General features: G+C 39.3%; 1 protein-coding gene across 1 annotated transcript in view; it reads right to left on the bottom strand.

The window, feature by feature from the left end:
• Positions 1–19,731, bottom strand: part of PROM1 (prominin 1) — a 395,265-nt gene that overhangs the window by 79,656 nt on the left and 295,878 nt on the right. The window contains exons 12-14 of the mRNA XM_053704117.1: positions 18,297–18,420; positions 9,123–9,226; positions 7,073–7,157 (exon numbers count right to left, since the gene is read on the bottom strand). Of these exons, the coding sequence (XP_053560092.1) occupies positions 7,073–7,157; positions 9,123–9,226; positions 18,297–18,420 (313 nt within the window). The remainder of the gene's footprint in view (positions 1–7,072; positions 7,158–9,122; positions 9,227–18,296; positions 18,421–19,731) is intronic.

Here is a 19,731-nt window from a genome sequence, read left to right as displayed (position 1 = left end):
ACTTATATAGACATTTATTTAGTATATTAGTCACTTATTTATAATATTTAATTTATTCTAATTTAATTTATATAGGCTGAGTAAGGCAATTAAATTTGATAATATCCTGATAATGTTTTCAATAGGTGTATTTAGGCATTTGTCATGTAATTCCAAAATTGTAAACGGATTATCTGCACCTCTTTTTGGTAGTCAAATATTAAATATAGCTACATATAATGGGTTTCTATGTATTTTAATTTTCCCTTATGCAATTATTACAGTAATTCTGTGTCTTATGTTTTTAACTGGTTCCCAATTCTGTAAAAATGCTCAATATATTCACATTCCTTTTTGCTACCCTTTGTCTCTATAACAAACTACACTATTCAATTACTCCTTCTCCCTTTCCACCTGCACTGTTCATTAGCCCATCTCTCTTAAACTCACCTTACTTTTCTACTCATGAACTTTACCTATTCCTAAACACTCTCTCTACCCCCTGCAGCTCATCTCAAAAGCAGTCTCACTACTGCAAATCTGTATCTCATCTCATGTCACTCTCCCTCTTGCTTCTACTTACTGCTGGTGACATCTCCCCTAATCCTGGTCCCCAACCACTGACAAGCCGTGCACATCCATGTGTACCATCCCATAGACTCAGAAAACAAAACTCTGCACACCTTACTCACATTCCTCTTGCATCTAAAGCCACTACCCCTTTCACTTGTGCACTCTGGAACTCTTGCTCTGTTTGCAACAAGCTCACTTCTATACATGACCTCTTCTTCTCCCGCTCCCTTAACCTTCTGGCCCTAACAGAAACCTGGCTCTCTCCCCTAGACACAGCATCCACTGCTGCTCTGTCACATGGGGGTCTCCACTTCAGCCGCACTCCTAGGTCTGGTAACAGACAAGGAGGTGGTGTAGGTATTTTACTTTCCTCTCGTTGCACCTTTCAACAAATACATCCTATCTCTTCCCTCACTTTTCACTCATTCGAAACCCACATGACTCGCTTATTCTCCCCTCTCTCTGTACGTGTTGCAGTCATATACCGACCCCCTGGCTCCTCAACTCAATTTCTAGATCACTTGGCTGCCTGGCTACCCTATTTCCTTTCCTCAGACACCCCTGCCCTCATTCTTGGCGACTTCAACATCCCCTTAACAATCACACTGCCTCATCTGCTAAACAACTTCTGCAACTCACTTCCTCTTTCGGTCTGACAAAATGGACTGATTCTCCCACTCACAAAGACGGCCACTCTCTTGACCTGATCTTTAGCTATCGATGCACTCTCTCAAACTTCTCAAACTCCCCTTTACCTCTTTCTGACCACCATCTCCTTACTTGCAACATATCATCCCTTCCTACAACTCTCCCTCCTTCTACTCCTCACACCAAACTTCACAGAAGCATTATGTCTTTAGATCAGCAACAACTTGCTAATTCCCTTAAAGCGCTCCTCTCATCCTTCTCCTCCTTTTCCTGCCCTGAACAATCTGCCACTATAATTCCACCCTTATATCCGTCCTTGACAATCTCGCCCCTCTTACCATTGCTCGGAAATCACACACTCATCCCCAGCCCTGGCATACTCCTCTGACACGGTACCTACGCAGATGTTCCCGTACTGCTGATCGGCATTGGAGAAAATCACGGAGTTCAGCTGATTTTCTTCATTACAAATTCATCTTGAACTCCTACTATTCTGCCCTTAATCTCCACAAGCAACACTACTTCTCTATTCTTATCTCTAATCTTTCTTCTAACCCAAAACGTCTATTCTTCACTTTCAATACTCTCCTCCTCCCTCCCCCACTTCCTAATACCACTTCTCTGTCAGCTCAAGACTTTGCCAGTCACTTCATTAACAAAATTGACTCCATCAGACAGGAAATCAGCTCTCAACATAATTCCATTCTCTCTCCCCCTCAAATACTCTCACTCAACCACAATCCTCATAACCTGAAACTTAGTTCATTCTCCCCTGTTACTGAGGAAGAAGTTTCGGCACTTATACTGCGCTCTCACCTCACTACCTGTCCCCTTGACCCTATCCCCTCACAGCTACTCCCCTCCCTCTCTGCTACCCTTACCCCTATACTAACACACATTTTCAACCTCTCCCTCAGCACTGGTACATTTCCCTGATCGATGAAACATGCACTGGTCACACCTATCCTCAAAAAACCTTCCCTTGATCCTACCTCCCCATCCAACTACCGCCCTATTTCCCTCCTCCCTCTTGCTTCAAAGCTTCTCGAAAAACTAGTATATGCAGGCTTATTCCATTTCCTTACGTTAAACTCCCTTCTTGACCCGCTGCAATCTGGATTTCGTCCCTATCACTCCACAGAGACAGCTATTGTTAAGGTCACCAATGACCTACTTACAGCAAAATCAAAAGACCACTTCTCTCTGCTTATCCTCCTTGATCTGTCCGCAACCTTTTACACTGTCGACCACCCTCTTTTGCTCCAAATCCTCCAATCCTTCGGCATCTGTGACACAGCCCTTTCGTGGCTCTCTTCCTACCTATCAAACCATACCTTCAGTGTAGCCTTCTCTGGGGCCTCCTCTGCCCCGTCACCACTTTCTGTCGGAGTACCACAAGGCTCTGTCCTCGGTCCCCTTCTCTTCTCAATCTATACGTCATCACTAGGCTCCCTAATTAAGTCCCACGGTTTCCAATATAATTTGTATGCCGACGACACCCAAATCTACTTCTCTGCACCAGACCTATCTCTTTCCTTGCTAACCCATGTCACTAACTGTCTTTCTCACATCTCTTCCTGGATGTCCTCCCACTACCTCAAGCTAAATCTCTCCAAAACTGAGCTCCTCATTTTCCCCCCTTCTTCCAAAATCTCCACCCCCAATATCTCTATAACTGTCGACAACTCCATCATTACCCCTACCCCGCATGCCCGATTTCTCGGGGTCACATTTGACTCAGATCTTTCCTTCACTCCTCACATTCAGTCCTTGGCTAAAGCCTGCCGCTTCCACCTTAAAAACATCTCCAAAATTAGACACTTCCTTACACAAGATACAACTAAGGTTTTAATCCACTCTCTCATTCATTCCCGCCTTGATTACTGCAACTCTGTCCTCTCACCTGCCGCCTAGCTCCCTTACAATCCATAATGAATGCCTCTGCCAGACTCATCTTCCTTACACGTCTCTCTTCATCTGCTGCTCCTCTCTGCCAATCCCTTCACTGGCTTCCTCTTGCCTCTAGGATCAAACACAAAATTCTCACTCTGACATACAAAGCCCTCAACTGCACTGCTCCCCCCTATATCTCAGACCTTGTCCCCATTGCTCTGCTCATGACCTGCTACTCTCCTCCTCTCTGGTTACCTCATCGCACTCCCGTTTACAGGACTTCTCCAGACTGGCTCCCATCTTGTGGAACTCTCTGCCTCGCCCCACAAGACTCTCCCCTAGTTTTGAAATCTTCAAGCGCTCCCTAAAGACTCTAATGTTCAAGGATGCATACAACCTATGCTAACCTTACTTTATACCAGTTCCACTCCTCCATTGCAATCCCCTGAACCCCCTTAGCATGTAAGCCTAAGAGTCCAGCTGTTTGTAGATCACCTTCTTAAGAGTGGATTACAACAGTGCAACTCTTGGCAGGGCCCTCTACCCATCTGATCCCTTTAATTGTTTTGTTGTACTCCCCTTTGTTTATAGCGCTGCGGGAATCTGTTGGCGCTCTACAAATAACCAATAATAATAAATAATAATAATATATAAGTATTAACATTAGTAATTAAAGAATAAGTTATTCAATTTTAAGTAATAGCTACCAAGCATCATATGTATCACTTCCCCTTTAATTTAGAAGGGTATAAAAGAGCTGCAGATATTCCGGTAAAACAGAGTTTGAAAAAGGCATCAAAGCCGAAACGCGTTACTCTGTCTCTGCAAGTGTTCCTGGGCGAGTTCCGTAGCTTTGCCCTATAGGGATAAGAAAAAGCAACGCTTTACCGCTATTTGTGTCCACTGAGACGATCCGTTGTTTGGTCCTACTACCAAAGACTGCGAGAAGGAAAAGCGGTTTAGAACCTGGCAATAGACCGGACTACACACACCACTAGGAACAACTTTGAACCTACTCATTCAACTTTATGGTGTAAGTAAAAGTGAGCACCTTAAAGTTGTTACATTTGGCATTCTTTTGACAAGATCCCCTTGTCGCTCTTTTCTCACTGCAGGATAACTTTTGGACCTGTTTTTAAACTTCATAAACATTATGGACTTTTTTCATGCATATGAATTGTTTTATATATTGTTTAATATATTGTGATCACCTGTGATATAGGAATATTTGTTCCATTTATATGTATTATTTATATGCTTTTATTTTTTTAGGATTAAATGTGTATTTTAATTTTAATTTTTGCATAATATATGTAATTATCTCAGTCTTTTTTATCTGATACTGCATTTTTAGCCTCCTTGCGTTTGGATTGTATCACATTTGGTAACCTGTCAGTCTATAATTATATATTTAGTCTTTTGTAGACGCTGCTTTATTCCAGTCTACCTTGGTGCATTTTTGCACTTATAGCTAGACACTTTTATAAATCTGTATTTCCTTTTGGGAGTCATTTGAGGGGATCTCCCTTATATTGTGGCATTGTATAGTTTTATACGTAGCGCCTTACTCACCCCAATATTTGTTTTAATTATTTATTTCAGCAACAAAAGTGAAATATCAAGTCCAAAACACAAAAGTTGTTGATAAAGTGAAAAACTCTACTTTTCCACAAATCTGAAAGTATTCCAATATGATATGGAATAAACCTTATCTGTTGTACATATGCACTACATACAATAGACACCATTTTTCGTGTATATATTAATATAATGTGTAGATTCATTAAACCTATATTCAGCGCTACTGTATACTCCCTCAGTAGTGGGTGGGACAGATATTTACATATATATATATATATATATATATATATATATATATATATATATATATATTTTTTTAAATATATATTATCATCTAGAATATCAATCTCTGAGGAAGCGAATGTGCGAAACGCATCAGATCTTAGTGTACTGCCATTACAGACTGTCTGTTTAATTACATTTGGTTCTAATAAAACCAGCTACTAAGCATCAAATGATTCCTTGTTCTGGTAATGTTCTTTTTCCCATATATATATATATATATATCTATATATATATATATATATATATATATATATATATATATATATTTATTAACTGCATTGAGAAATGGTGTTTAGCAATAATGCTCTTAATATGTTTGTTTTCATTTTATATTTGCATTTCCTGGGCTGTAAAGTTCAGTATTCTCCTCCTTAACAACAGTGTTTCTCTCAGCAATCACATCTCCATGACCAGTATTTAATTATTTGCGCTTCAGCCCTGTTTGTTTAAACTTACAGTTATAGAAATGTGGCAAAAAGAATCCACGTTCTGTATAATGATAGTGAGGTTTGGAAATCATGGTCTGTACAGTTAGTCCCACAACTATCATTAAAACCTTGTCACTTAGCAGTTTTACAATTCTTGTGTTTGTTGACAATTTCTGTGCTTGACTAGGGAAGATTGTGATCACTTTGATAAGATAATCAGACTTTCCTGTTTTTACCAATATCAAAAAAACTAAAAAATAATAAATAATGAAAAGATTGGAATTGACTGCTATGTTTCTACTATAGGTTACATTTGCTTCTGCAGGGGTTTCTACTATAGGTTACATTTGCTTCTGCAGAGGTATATACTATAGGTTACATTTGCTTATGCAGATGTATCTACTATAATTTACATGTGCTTATGCAGAGGTATCTACTATAGGTTACATTTGCTTCTGCAGAGGTATCTACTATAGGTTACATTTGCTTCAGCAGGGGTGTCTACTATAGGTTACATTTGTTTATGCAGAGGTATCTACTATGGGTTACATTTGCTTCAGCAGGGGGGTCTACTATGGGTTACATTTGCTTATGCAGAGGTATCTGCTATAATTTACACGTACTTATGCAGAGGTATCTACAATAGATTACACTTGCTTCTGCAGGGGTATCTATTATAGGTTACATTTGCTTATGTGGGGGGTATCAACTAAAAGTTACACTTGCTTCTGCAGGGGTATCTACTATAGGTTACACTTGCTTCTGCAGGGGTATCTACTATAGGCTACACTTGCTTCTGCAGGGTTATCTACTATAGGTTACACTTGCTTCTGCAGGGGTATCTACTATAGGTTACACTTGCTTCTGCAGGGGTATCTACTATAGGTTACACTTGCTTCTGCAGGGGTATCTACTATAGGTTATACTTGCTTCTGCAGGGGTATCTACTATAAGTTACATTTGCTTCTGCCGGGGTATCTACTATAGGTTATACTTGCTTCTGCAGGGGTATCTACTATAGGTTACACTTGCTTCTGCAGGGGTACCTACTAGATGTTGCATTTGCTTCTGCAGGTGTATCTACTATAGGTTATACTTGCTTCTGCAGGGGTATCTGCTATAGGTTATACTTGCTTCTGCAGGGGTATCTACTATAGGTTATACTTGCTTCTGCAGGGGTATCTACTATAGGTTACACTTGCTTCTGCAGGGTATCTGCTATAGGTTACACTTGCTTCTGCAGGGGTATCTACTATAGGTTATACTTGCTTCTGCAGGGGTATCTACTATAGGTGATACTTGCTTCTACAGGGGTATCTACTATAGGTTACATTGGAGCACAGTTCAGGAAAAAAAATCTCTTCCATCGACAACAAAACAATATCGCCATTAGATCAAAGTCCAGAAAGAAAAATCCATCCCTGATTTAGACACCTGACATTTTTACTTTGGAGAAGTGGAGGGCAAATAAATTGCATTGGAGGGCTGAATTGTGGCCTCTGGGCCTCAGGTTGGACAAGCCTATACTGCTACTATTAAATCATCATCTACATTTTGGCACAGAACATGAAAACATATTAACGAATGAATAATTTGTTTCCTATAGCGCATACTCTAAACATGAGTATCTGCAGTTTCCATATCACCTGGGGCAACAAATATTATACACTAATATTTGTACTTACCATGCTGAGGTTCAAAAACTCATTTAGGTTAAAAATATTATCAATTTGGAGTGCGGTAAAAATGCCTTTGTTCTCTTTGCATTCACTACAAATAAAAATACCAAAACAAATAAATGGCACGAATAAGACACATCCAGCGCTACAGAATTTGCTGCTTCATACAAATAAATGATAATAATATTGACAAAGTATTTTTTACATTTTGTTCAAGAAAAGGATAAAGACAGGCAACATATTTATCACAGCGTGTACATTTTACGTAATGAGAGGCGATATTTTAAAAAAAAATCTCTTGTGATTTCTTAAGGCAAACTTAGCTTTTGATGTATTAGTGCAGAACTAGATTCATTAAAGATCATTGGGATTTTGTAAGTTACCTTCACACAGACCTCACAGGGGAATCCTCACGGCGTTTAACATGCAAAGAGTTCATTTCAGCTACTTCCTATGTAACAGGTGCCCATACTTTATAGACAATATCTTCTATTAAGTGAAGTTTACCAGTGTGATCTACTTATACATGTAAAATGCATAAGAAAATCTAATCTTGCAGGCAAAACTGATCTTCATTTAGCACGGGGGGGGGTATTATTGTGCTGAATTCCCCTTTTTTTAATTAAGACTGCTGTGGTAACATAGTAAAATAGTAACATAGTAAATAAGGTTGAAAAAAACAGAAGTCCATGGAATTCAGTCTATACAGTGACTGCCTGAATTACACACAGAAGCTGAAAATTTAGCTTATATTAAACAATTAGAAAGCTGACCCATTTAACACAAGCAATATATCTCTGAATTCTGTTTTTGACAGAAATGTATCTAAGCCATTTTAAAATATATCTGATGTATTGGCATTCACTACCTCCTTAGGCAAGGTGTTCTAGAATTTGATTGCTCTTACTGTGAATAAAACATTTACGTTGCTGGAGAATAAATATCCTTTCCTCTAGTCTTAAATTGTGACTTCTTGGAATAAACAGTGATTCTGCCAACTCTGTATATGGCCCTTAATTATATTTATATAAAGTAATCATATCACCTCTCAAGTGCCTTTCTTCTACAGTAAACAGCCAATTTCTCCTCATAGTTTAAATCTTCAGTTCCCCTTATTAGTTGTTTGGCCTTTTTCTAATCCTGCAATGTCCCTTTTTAAAATTGGTCCCTAGAACTGCACTCCCTACTCCATGGAACCGATTTATCAAAGTGCAGTGGACATGATCTGCTGTAGCGGATCATGTCCGACACACATCGATAAATGTCGACAGCATACGCTGTTGGCATTTATCATTGCACAAGCATTTCTAGTGAAATGCTTGTGCAATGCCACCCCCTGCAGATTTGCAACCAATCGGCCGCTAGCAAGGGGTATCAATCAACCCGATTGTATGCGATCGGGAGGATTGCTGTCCGCCATCTCAGAGGTAGCGGACAAGTTAAGAAGCAGCGGTCTTAAGACCGCTGCTTCTTAACTCCTGTTTCCGGGGAGCCTGAAGGCTCGCGCAGAAACAGGTGTATTCGGGCTGTGATAAATCGGCCCCTATGTCTTACCAGGGATTTATATAGTGACAGCACATCAGCAAGCGCTACCCAGGGTGCTGAACAAAAAAAAAAAAAAACTGCCGCTCCTAAGCTTACATTCCTGTTTATTAAATAAAGATACCAAGAGAACAAAAAAAATTGATAATAGGAGTAAATTAGAAAGTTGCTTAAAATCGCATGCTCTATCTGAATCATGAAAGAAATAATTTGGGTTTCATATCCCTTTAACAAATATGGACCACAAGCTGTAGACACACCCTATTTCATTTTATGAAATACTTGGCATACTTTATTTCCTTGCATAGAAATGCGGTACAAATGCCCTTTGCAAGCATTACATTGTTTCTGCACATCATTTGAGCTGTGATATTCAAAGAGACATTTCTAAAAGTTGCTCAGATATCAAAATATACCATTAATTATCAGTACAGTGTTTTTATTATGTAAAATACATAAAAATGGGAGTATGGTGAACCTTTAATGATTTACACATTGTTCATTACTTTCTTACCTGTAAACTTTTTCAAAAGTCAGATTTACATTAGGATTGTGAAACAAGATCCCAGACAGGTAATTTTTCCATTGTGAGTTTATTAGGTAGGGGGTGTCCAAAACCTATTCAAAATGTGAAAAAAAATTAACAAAAATGCTGAAAAAAAATCTTTTGTATTTTGTAAAAATAAGTTCTTGCTACCATTGCTTGTGAAAGTTTATAATTCTATTAACGTAAACAGGGGCACAACTAGAGCTTACTGCACCCTTTCAATAGCTCTCCTGCCAAAGCACCACTAACCTCTAATATTTATATCGTTCCACTATCAAAACAACATCAATAATCAGCTAAATAACATTAGTTACCATGTTTTTATAGGAAAATGCCACAGCCTTTGGGGTATCTGATGGGGATGATTTCAGTCGACCACCTAAAAGGTGGCATAGAAGTTAAGGAGCAGCGGTCTTACGAGCAATGCTTCTTAACGTCCGTTTCAGGCGGACCAGAAAAGATGGGCGTAGAATGCAGTATCTGCTGCTTAATAAATCTACCCCTATATACACAAACAAAACCACAAGTAAATATATTTGATCCATGCCAGTTGAAAAGGAGAGGTGCATTATGGGCTTTACATAAGTGGAGTGATAGAGTGAGAGATGAGGAAGTGTGGCACCAGCTCAATATTGCAGGGTCCAAGCGCCTAACATTAACAACCCGATGCAAGGTGCGAATTGTTTTAGTAAAACAGAGGTTATTGGGGACTGATAGAGTTCTAAAATGTTTCAGTCAAACCTTTGATAATAAACAAATCCATATTACCAAATGGCTAGTGAGGCAACTGCAGAAATGACACAATCTTAAAAGGAAATAATAAAAACTGAAATGCATATGCATTTTTGTTTTGGATAGAAACATTTTCCAGTACACAGGTATTAGTAAAATGCTTCTGAATGCATGCATGCAGCGCATATGCACGTAAGCCCCGTGTGCCCACAATTAAATCAAGCCATCCCTGACAAATTTCACCACACTCTCAGCTATCTGAGCATGTGCACTGTCTGAATGCAGGAGAATGAGGCAGATGGAAGTATGTTTAGTGTGTGACTAGTGGACAGTAAAATGATGGACTAGATAACAAGTGGAGCGCTAAATATCTCTTGTGCGCTGGTGTTACAAGTTGATTGCACGCGTTGGCATTGCTGAGATGCATTGCGCTCACGAGAGCTTGCTTCCATAGCCTCTAATGGAGCCTCATTCTAATGCTGCTGCTGCTTAACTTATGTTTCCGGCGAGCTGGAAACTAGGGGCGGAGAAAGCAGCATTAACTGCTTATTAAATCTCCCCCTACATATGTATTTTGGGGGCAATTGGGCCATATTTCTAAAATGAACCAGAGCTTGCGTGTAGAAATATCCAGCCACTTGTAATTTGCCCGTTTGAGGGCGTGAAATAAATTAGCGCTTAACTTGTAATCTAGCCCTGTATCTGAAACAATGATAACTTAATCATTTTAAAAAGCTTTTAAACAAAACTGGAATGTACTCAAATTAATTAAAGGGACACTGAACCCACATTTTTTTCTTTTGTGATTTAGATAGCGCATGCAATTGTAAGCAACTTTCAAATTTACTCCTATTATCAATTTTTCTTCGTACTCTTGCTATCTTTATTTGAAAAAGAAGGCATCTAAGTTAAAGGGACAGTACACTGTAAAATTGTTTTTCCATAAATGTATTTTAAATGACTTGTTATACCAACTGCAGAGTATAAAATATTTGAGAAATTGCATTTTCTGGTTTGTGTATCTGAAGTAGCTGGTTTTGTGCTTTGAAACCACAGCCTATTACAATGGGTTGAGCTTCAGGTAATATCAGATCTCATTATGTTATCACTTTCATGTACACAGACTTGCTTCCTTATCTTATATTTGTCTGGAACACCAAAGCTCAATACATAGAGAGAACAATGGAAAATTAACATTTTATTACTTAACTATCATGCCCCCCACTGAGGGTGTAATCTCTTCTGCTGGCTGTGTTTACTTAGGCTTGTCAATAGCGTATACGCCAGTATCAAAACTTTCAGTATAGGTTGGGAAACCACAAGCTAAATCAGCTATTTCAAATGCTGAAATAGGAGTAAAGGAGCCACTTGCAACTAATTTAATACACTCTAGCAGGTAAAAAGGATCATTGGGAATAATTTAAAGGGGAGAAAGTTTTTAAGTGAACTGTCCCTTTAAGGAGCCAGCCAATTTTTGATTCAGAACCATGGACAGCACTTGTTTATTTATAGGTGAATTTATTCACCAATCAGCAAGAACAACCCAGGTTGTTCACCAAAAATGGGCCGACATCTAAACTTACATTCTTGCTTTACAAATAAAGATACCAAGAGAATGAAGAAATTTTGATAATAGGAGTAAATTAGAAAGTTGCTTAAAATTTGCATGCTCTATCTGAATCCCAAAAGAATAAATTTGGGTTCAGTGTCCCTTTAAACAATATTCTTCTGATTCTCCTGAAGTGTGTGAAAGTTGATTTCACATTTTAAATCTGCATCGCTCCATAAGTGATATTGTTTGCCTTTATTTCACATGGCAGCGCATTTCTTTTTCATTGTATTACTCTTATTGTAATTGCAGAGGTTAAAGATCACCTAAAAAAGGGGAAATCTGAGGGTTTTCCTCTAGTACAATATCCTAAATAAACCCTTAAATAGGTGATAACATTTCAAATTGCCATTAAGGATCCTAATGGCACATTGGGAAACTCCTCCTCAGGATTCCCCTGTTTTTTGTCTGGGAGTTCCCATACATCCATCTCAGATATAAATATAAACGCTGATCACCTATTATGTGGTACTTTATGAATTACTATATGCTGGACAAAGGCTTAAACAAAGCAATTCTTGTCTGCATACCTAAAACCTTCTTTTGAAAGAGGGAATCTACTCATGCAATTTAGGCTCAAGGTCAAAGGCTGATAATTATTTGATAAAAGCAACATATTTGAGAAAAAAACCCTTATCTCTCTGCACTTCAGATAGGCTCCTTTCGTTGAGCTACAGATAGGCTCCTCTCGTTGAGCTACAGATAGGCTCCTCTCGCTGCGCTACAGGTAGGCTCCTCTCTCTGCGCTACAGGTAGGCTCCTCAGCGCTACAGGTAGGCTCCTCTCTCTGCGCTACAGGTAGGCTCCTCTCTCTGCGCAACAGGTAGGCTCCTCTCTCTGCGCAACAGGTAGGCTCCTCTCTCTGCGCAACAGGTAGGCTCCTCTCTCTGTGCAACAGGTAGGCTCCTCTCTCGGCGCTACAGGTAGGCTCCTCTCTCTGCGCTACAGGTAGGCTCCTCTCTCTGCGCTACAGGTAGGCACCTCTCTCTGCGCTACAGGTAGGCACCTCTCGCTGCGCTACAGGTAGGCTCCTCTCGCTGCGCTACAGGTAGGCTCCTCTCTCTGTGCAACAGGTAGGCTCCTCTCTCTGCGCTACAGGTAGGCTCCTCTCTCTGCGCTACAGGTAGGCTCCTCTCTCTGCGCTACAGGTAGGCTCCTCAGCGCTACAGGTAGGCTCCTCTCTCTGCGCTACAGGTAGGCTCCTCTCTCTGCGCAACAGGTAGGCTCCTCTCTCTGCGCTACAGGTAGGCTCCTCTCTCTGCGCTACAGGTAGGCTCCTCTCTCTGCGCTACAGGTAGGCTCCTCAGCGCTACAGGTAGGCTCCTCTCTCTGCGCTACAGGTAGGCTCCTCTCTCTGCGCAACAGGTAGGCTCCTCTCTCTGCGCAACAGGTAGGCTCCTCTCTCTGCGCAACAGGTAGGCTCCTCTCTCTGTGCAACAGGTAGGCTCCTCTCTCGGCGCTACAGGTAGGCTCCTCTCTCTGCGCTACAGGTAGGCTCCTCTCTCTGCGCTACAGGTAGGCACCTCTCTCTGCGCTACAGGTAGGCTCCTCTTGCTGCGCTACAGGTAGGCTCCTCTCGCTGCGCTACAGGTAGGCTCCTCTCTCTGCGCTACAGGTAGGCTCCTCTCTCTGCGCTACAGGTAGGCTCCTCTCTCTGCGCTATAGGTAGGCACCTCTCTCTGCGGTACAGGTAAGCACCTCTCGCTGCGCTACAGGTAGGCTCCTCTCGCTGCGCTACAGGTAGTCCAACACTTAAAACACTTTATTTTGCACAGTCAGCGACGTTTCGGGGGCTGTGACCCCGAAACATCGCTGACTGTGCAAAATAAAGTGTTTTAAGTGCTGGAGACCCTGCTTTTCCTTTTGTATTACTGTCTCAGGGCTTGGCAGCACCCTGAGGTCTACCGTGCACTTACCTCTACATGTGTGCTGTTCCCCTTGTTTCAAATTGCGCTACAGGTAGGCTTATCTCTCTCTGCACTACAGATATGCTTCTCTCACTGCACTACAGATAGGCTTCTCTCTCTGCACTACAGAATTAGCCACGCCTAACTGTGAAAAACTCTAAAATGCACTGAGATAAGGGGCAGCATTCAAAGGCTATATATATATATATATATATATATATATATAAATTCTTTTTTTATGATAAAAGTAAATTGTAGAGTTGTTTTAAATTGCATGCTCTTTATGAATCATGAAAGTTTAATTTTGACTTTACTGTCCCTTTAATCCTTCAAATTCAGCAAGAAAAGTATGGATATATAGGGTATACATACACATAAAAGATGTGAACTGCATTCTAATGATGACAGGAATTATGCATTTTTTACAAGTTTAATAGAGTAACAGGGCATACATGAAACAATAATTATGTACGGCTACAACACAAAGCTGGATAGGCTGTTACATATATTTAAACACAGGTCCTAAACATGTGGAAGCTAAGGCTTTCTATATGAAGAGAAACTGTACATTCCTTGATAACTGTTCAGGCCTGAAGCTTTCTGTGCATTGGCATTTTATAGATCCTACTGTTGTCAGACAGGTTAAGACATGATAATAAATATGCACCATAGTATGACCTAAAAGGATAGGCAAATGTTGTTGGATTTCCCCCAAGGGTAATTTTTGTGAGGATTACATTAAAAACTTTCCAATGCTTTAAAACAGTTTTATTCCACTAAAGAGTTTGATAAACTAAAGTTTAACTATGGACAAAAACTAATAAGATCTGGAATACCTACATGATTACAATTTATACAGGTAGAAAGCCCTTTATCCAAACTGCTTAGGTTTGGATTTTGGAATATTTGCATTTGTTAAATGGGACAGCTTGGAGATGAGAAGGAACCAAATGTAAACATCAATATCTTTTGTAAATTAGGTAATATTTACCAATGCAGCTTATACATGCAACCTAAAGCTAGTTGTATATCACTTTTAATACTTTTGTATACATAGTAGCCTCAATAAGATAGTACAGTACTGTAATCAGAAAAGTAATATTTGTTGGTTTAAATACATGTAGACTATCATTTGCATTTTGGAACACAAAAAAATAATAAAAAGACAACTGCAGAGAAGATATTGTGACTTACAGACTGGGAAAAACAGTCATTTTTTAAAGTTTTTTTTTTTTTTTTAAATATTAATTAAAAAGTTTGGATTTCAGAATAAGTTTGGATTTTGTAATTCTGGATTTGGGGATTTGTACCTGTATGATTTAATATTACCTTGTATATTAGGCATATTCTTATTTTAGTTCTGGGTAATAGTGGACTGTAAAATTTTTGTTACTTTACCATATGTGAAAATCCAGGAAAATATTATTTGTTTTATTTATTTATTTAAATTTCAAAGCTTAAAAGTAAATTTATACTAAAATTAAACTCCATAATAACTAAGTTTAACTAATGCTTGTTGTAGACTACGTTGCATTTGGGTGAAATTTGCACTGTTAGAACATTATTATTATTATCGGTTATTTGTAGAGGGACAACAGATTCTGCAGAGCTATTAACAAAGACGGAGTACAACAAAACAATTATAGGGATCAAATGGGTAGAGGGCCCTGCCAAGAGTTGCACTGTTGTAGTCAGCTCTTAAGAAGGTGATCTACAAACAGCTGGACTCTTAGGCTTACATGCTAAGGGGGTTCAGGGGATAGCAATGGAGGAGAGGAACTGGTATAAAGAAAGGTTAGCGTAGGTTGTATGCATCCCTGAACAGTAGATTCTATAGGGAGCACTTGAAGCTTTTAAAGCTAGAAAAGAGTCTTGTGGAGCGAGGCAGAGAGTTCCACAAGATGGGAGCCAGTCTGGAGAAGTCCTGTAAACGGGAGTGTGATGAGGTGACAAGAGAGGAGGAGAGTAGGAGGTCATAAGCAGAGCAAAGGGGATGGGAGGGAGAGTATCTGGAGACAAGGTCTGAGATATAGAGGGGAGCAGTGCAGTTGAGAGCTTTGCATGTCAGAATGAGAATTTTGTGTTTGATTCTAGAGGCAAGAGGAAGCCAGTGAAGAGATTGTCAGAGAGGTGCAGCAGATGAAGAGCGATGTGTAAGGAAGGTGAGTCTGGCAGATGCATTCATTATGGATTGTAAAGGAGCTAGGCGGCAGGTGGGGAGACCAGAGAGGACAGCGTTGCAGTAATCTAGGTGGGAGAGAATGAGAGAGTGGATTCAAATCTTAGTTGTGTCTTGTGTAAGGAAGTGTCTAATTTTAGAGATGTTTTTAAGGTGGAAGTGGCAAGCTTTAGCCAATGACTGAATGTGAGGAGTGAAAGAAAGATCTAAGTCAAATGTTACCCCGAGACATCGGGCATGCAGGGTAGGGGTAATGATGGAGTTGTTGACAATTATAGAGAGATTGGGGGTGGAGAGTTTAGAAGAAGGGGGAAAATAAGGAGCTCAGTTTTGGAGAGATTTAGCTTGAGGTAGTGAGAGGACATCCAGTTGTAGATGTGAGAAAGACAGTTAGTGACACGGGTTAGCAAGGAAGGAGAAAGGTGTGGTGCAGAAAAGTAGATTTGGGTGTCATCGGCATACAAATGATATTGTAAACCGTGGAACTTTATTAGGGAACCTAGTGATGACGTGTAGATTGAGAAGAGAAGGGGACAGAGAACAGAGCCTTGCGGTACTCCGACAGAAAGTGGTGACGGGGCAGAGGAGGCCCCAGAGAAGGCTACACTAAAGGTATGGTTTGACAGGTAGGAAGAGAGCCACGAGAGGGCTGTGTCACATATGCCGAAGGATTGGAGGGTTTGGAGCAAGAGAGGGTAGTCAACAGTGTCAAAGGCTGCGGACAGAACAGAGCACTATTGGCCAGGAACCCTGCATTGTAAGATCTAATGTCTATTGTTACTGAACATCAACAATGTATGACTATATATAATCATACATTTACATTATGTGCAATAAAGATTATCTTTGTTCCACTGGAATAGATTGTGTTTAGTGTCCCGTTGAGCTGTGTATTTAAAGGGACATAATACTCATATGCTAAATCACTTGAAACTGATGCAATGTAACTGTATAAATATAAAAATAAAAATAAAAAAAGAGAGAGAGATGCACTCAGCTGAGACAGAACAAAAGCTAGAAAAACTTCTGTGCCTGTTCATTTTATTATAGGGTGCCACTCAGGGTGCATACTCTTTTAGCACACTATGCCCTTTCACAGAGAAAAAATATCCTATAGCATATCAGTCTGACCCTGCCCAATGACAGTCCAGCACCGAAATACCAGGCAATTCTTCTATGAACAAGAGAAACAACAACCCCAGACGATCGTTTCGGCCTTCTGTGAGCCTCGTCAGTGAGGTGCAGTCACATGTCTCTAAGGGCATGTGTGCAAGGAGTCCACGTCTGGTTTCCCCTTTTACTCTTAGGGAGACCCAAGAGCAATTTGCATAAATATAAAAAGAGAGAAAGATGCACTCAGCTGAGACAGAACAAAAGCTAGAAAAACTTCTGTGCCTGTTCATTTTATTATAGGATGCCACTCAGGGTGCATACTCTTTTAGCACACTATGACCCTTCACAGAGAAAAAATATCCTGTAGCATATCAGTCTGACCCTGCCCAATGACAGTCCAGCATCGAAATACCAGGCAATTCTTCTCTGAACAAGAGAAACAACAACCCCAGACGATCGTTTTGGCCTTCTGTGGGCCTCGTCAGTGAGGTGCAGTCGCATCTCTCTAAGGGCAATGTAACTGTAAAAAGCTGACAGGAAAATATCACCTGAGCATCTCTATGTAAAAAAGGAAGATATTTTACCTCACAATCTCCTCAGCTTAGCAGAGTAAGTTCTGTGTAAAAAGTTATACTTCACCTGCTCCCAGCTGCAGGTAAAAATAAAAAAAAATTAAGAAATGAACAGCAGCCAATCAGCATCAGCAGTGCTGAGGTCATGAACTCTTACTGTGATCTCATGAGATTTGACTTAACTCTCATGAGATTTCATATTAAGCTTCCTTTACCTGATTGGTGAAATAATATGAGAGTTCACGAGGCTCATCCCCTAAGCTGTCCCAGGACAGACACACTAAAATGCTGCTTAGAAATCCTTTACAATGGGAGGTGGCTACTGAGGAACTTTTGAGATAAAATATCTTTCTTTTTTACATAGAGATGTTCAGGTGATATTTTCTAGTCAGCTTTTTACAGCTATGCTGCATGACTTTTAAGTGTTTAAACATTTGGGTATTATGGCCCTTTAACTTGTTTTTCAAAAGTATACAGAAAGCTTTTCTGCAATGCAGGTGATTGAAACAGCATTGTAGGGCTATGTTTCCCATCCCAGTGGGTGCTTTGTGCTAGCCTGAACTAACTTTTTTAACTTTGCAATGATGAGCAATACAACCAATCATCTGCTAGAAGGCCCAATTGTAGCGTACGCAGAGCATGCACCCTCTGCCTTGCAGGCAGCCCTGGCTCCTATACTTGCATATAGATATAAAATGTGTTTAGTGCCCTTTTAAAGGTCAAATTACTTTAAAAACAATCCTTAAAAATACATTTAATTAAAAATACCATGAAATATATTTCTGGGAGAAACTATTCCCAAGTGTACGGGCTCCCAAAAACTGCACCCCAAACGCAAAGCCCTCTCCTCAAATAGCAGGCCACACAATTTAAGGAGACTCAGAAACCAATCCACAATGGTAATATGAAAGCCCCTCTCATTATGGCTCTGATAACAGGCAAGAACCTGTAAAACTTTTGTACCTTACTGCAATATTAATTCCCCTACAGTATTATGTACTAGCAAACTCTACATATATCAAAGCTTACCTTAAACAAAGACTTGTCTTGAAAAGGTTCACAAACAAGTTTTTCAATATTCCCACCGACCAGAAACGTAACCAGCACAATTAGCATGATCACCCAGGAAAACAGGAAGCTAAAACCGACACCACTGCGAAAACAAAAAATATTATATATAATTGCACGTAGTATAAAATACGTATGTTTACTGTAACTGCAAACAAATAAATATACAACACTAAGGTAAAGTGAGGGTATTTTTTATTTATTACTGCAAAGCCTGATGAGAAAGGAAAATGATTAGGATATTGCTCTACACGGTACAGTATTATTGATACTGTTCTAACTATCTTACACCATAAACAAACGAGCAGCAATTCTGAGAATGTTCTAGCAAAGTATTTATGCAGCTGATCTTCAGATATACATTTATGAAGATTTGTTTATAATATTCTGGGAACCTATCAGTCTAAAAGCCTAAAGGTATTAAGCTATATATTAGATACTATCAAGCATGTCAGAACTAGCATCAGGATGTCCAAATTAATAAGAAAAATTCCCATAATCATTCTAGCAACTTACTTATTTACGCCATATAAAATGTTCTATCCACTATCAGTCATTAGTTGAATGATCATGTTTATAATGATTCATAAGAAAGAATGGCTGTAAGAATTTAACCATCTATTCAATTTAAAACAACACAAATGTTCTTAATTATTATCCGCAATGTTCCTGCTCCAAATACAGCTTTTTTTTGTATTGTGTGATTCATAGTCAGATGATTTATATGGAATACAAATGTACTAACTACTTTCTTACAGGCACTATATATGAGCTGCAGGTCCCAAGGTCTAAATTTTAATTTTGGTCAAAATCTCTTATAAAAAAAACAAGCTGAATATTATGTATTCATGTGTGAAAGTATTAGTTTTCTTAAAGTTACCCATTAACTAATATTTGACCTAGTTTGTAAATATGTGTAAAGGGACATTTCACTGTAAAATAGTTTTTCCCAGAATGTGTTCCCCATGACTTGTTATACCAGCTGCAGCATATAAAATGTATGAGAAATTGTTCATTTATGCTTCTTTTTGCAAAATAAATAGCTGGCTTTGCTATATGAAACCACAGCCCATCAAAATAGGCTTGACTTGCTGACAGATCAGAACTTGTTATCTTATCACTAAAATGCTTCCCTTTCTTAAGTACAATACTTAGAAACAATTGAAGAATCTATTTGTAAACAATGTAATATACTCCAGCAGGTAAAATGGATCATTGGGAACAAATTAAAAGGTAGAAAGTTTTGGGGTAAACTGTCCCTTTAAACTGCAAACCAATGCAGTTAATAATAATACAAATATAAAGAGAGTTTTGTTGAATTCTATACAAATGGAATAAAAATGTCAAATTAGTTCTAATAGTTTAATTTATATTTATGCAAATTACTATGGCTTTT

Source organism: Bombina bombina, chromosome 2 (assembly GCF_027579735.1).
Source record: "Bombina bombina isolate aBomBom1 chromosome 2, aBomBom1.pri, whole genome shotgun sequence".
NCBI lineage: Eukaryota > Metazoa > Chordata > Amphibia > Anura > Bombinatoridae > Bombina > Bombina bombina.
The sequence above is the reverse complement of the archived record's forward strand: the minus strand, read 5'-3'. Positions and strand labels throughout refer to the sequence as shown.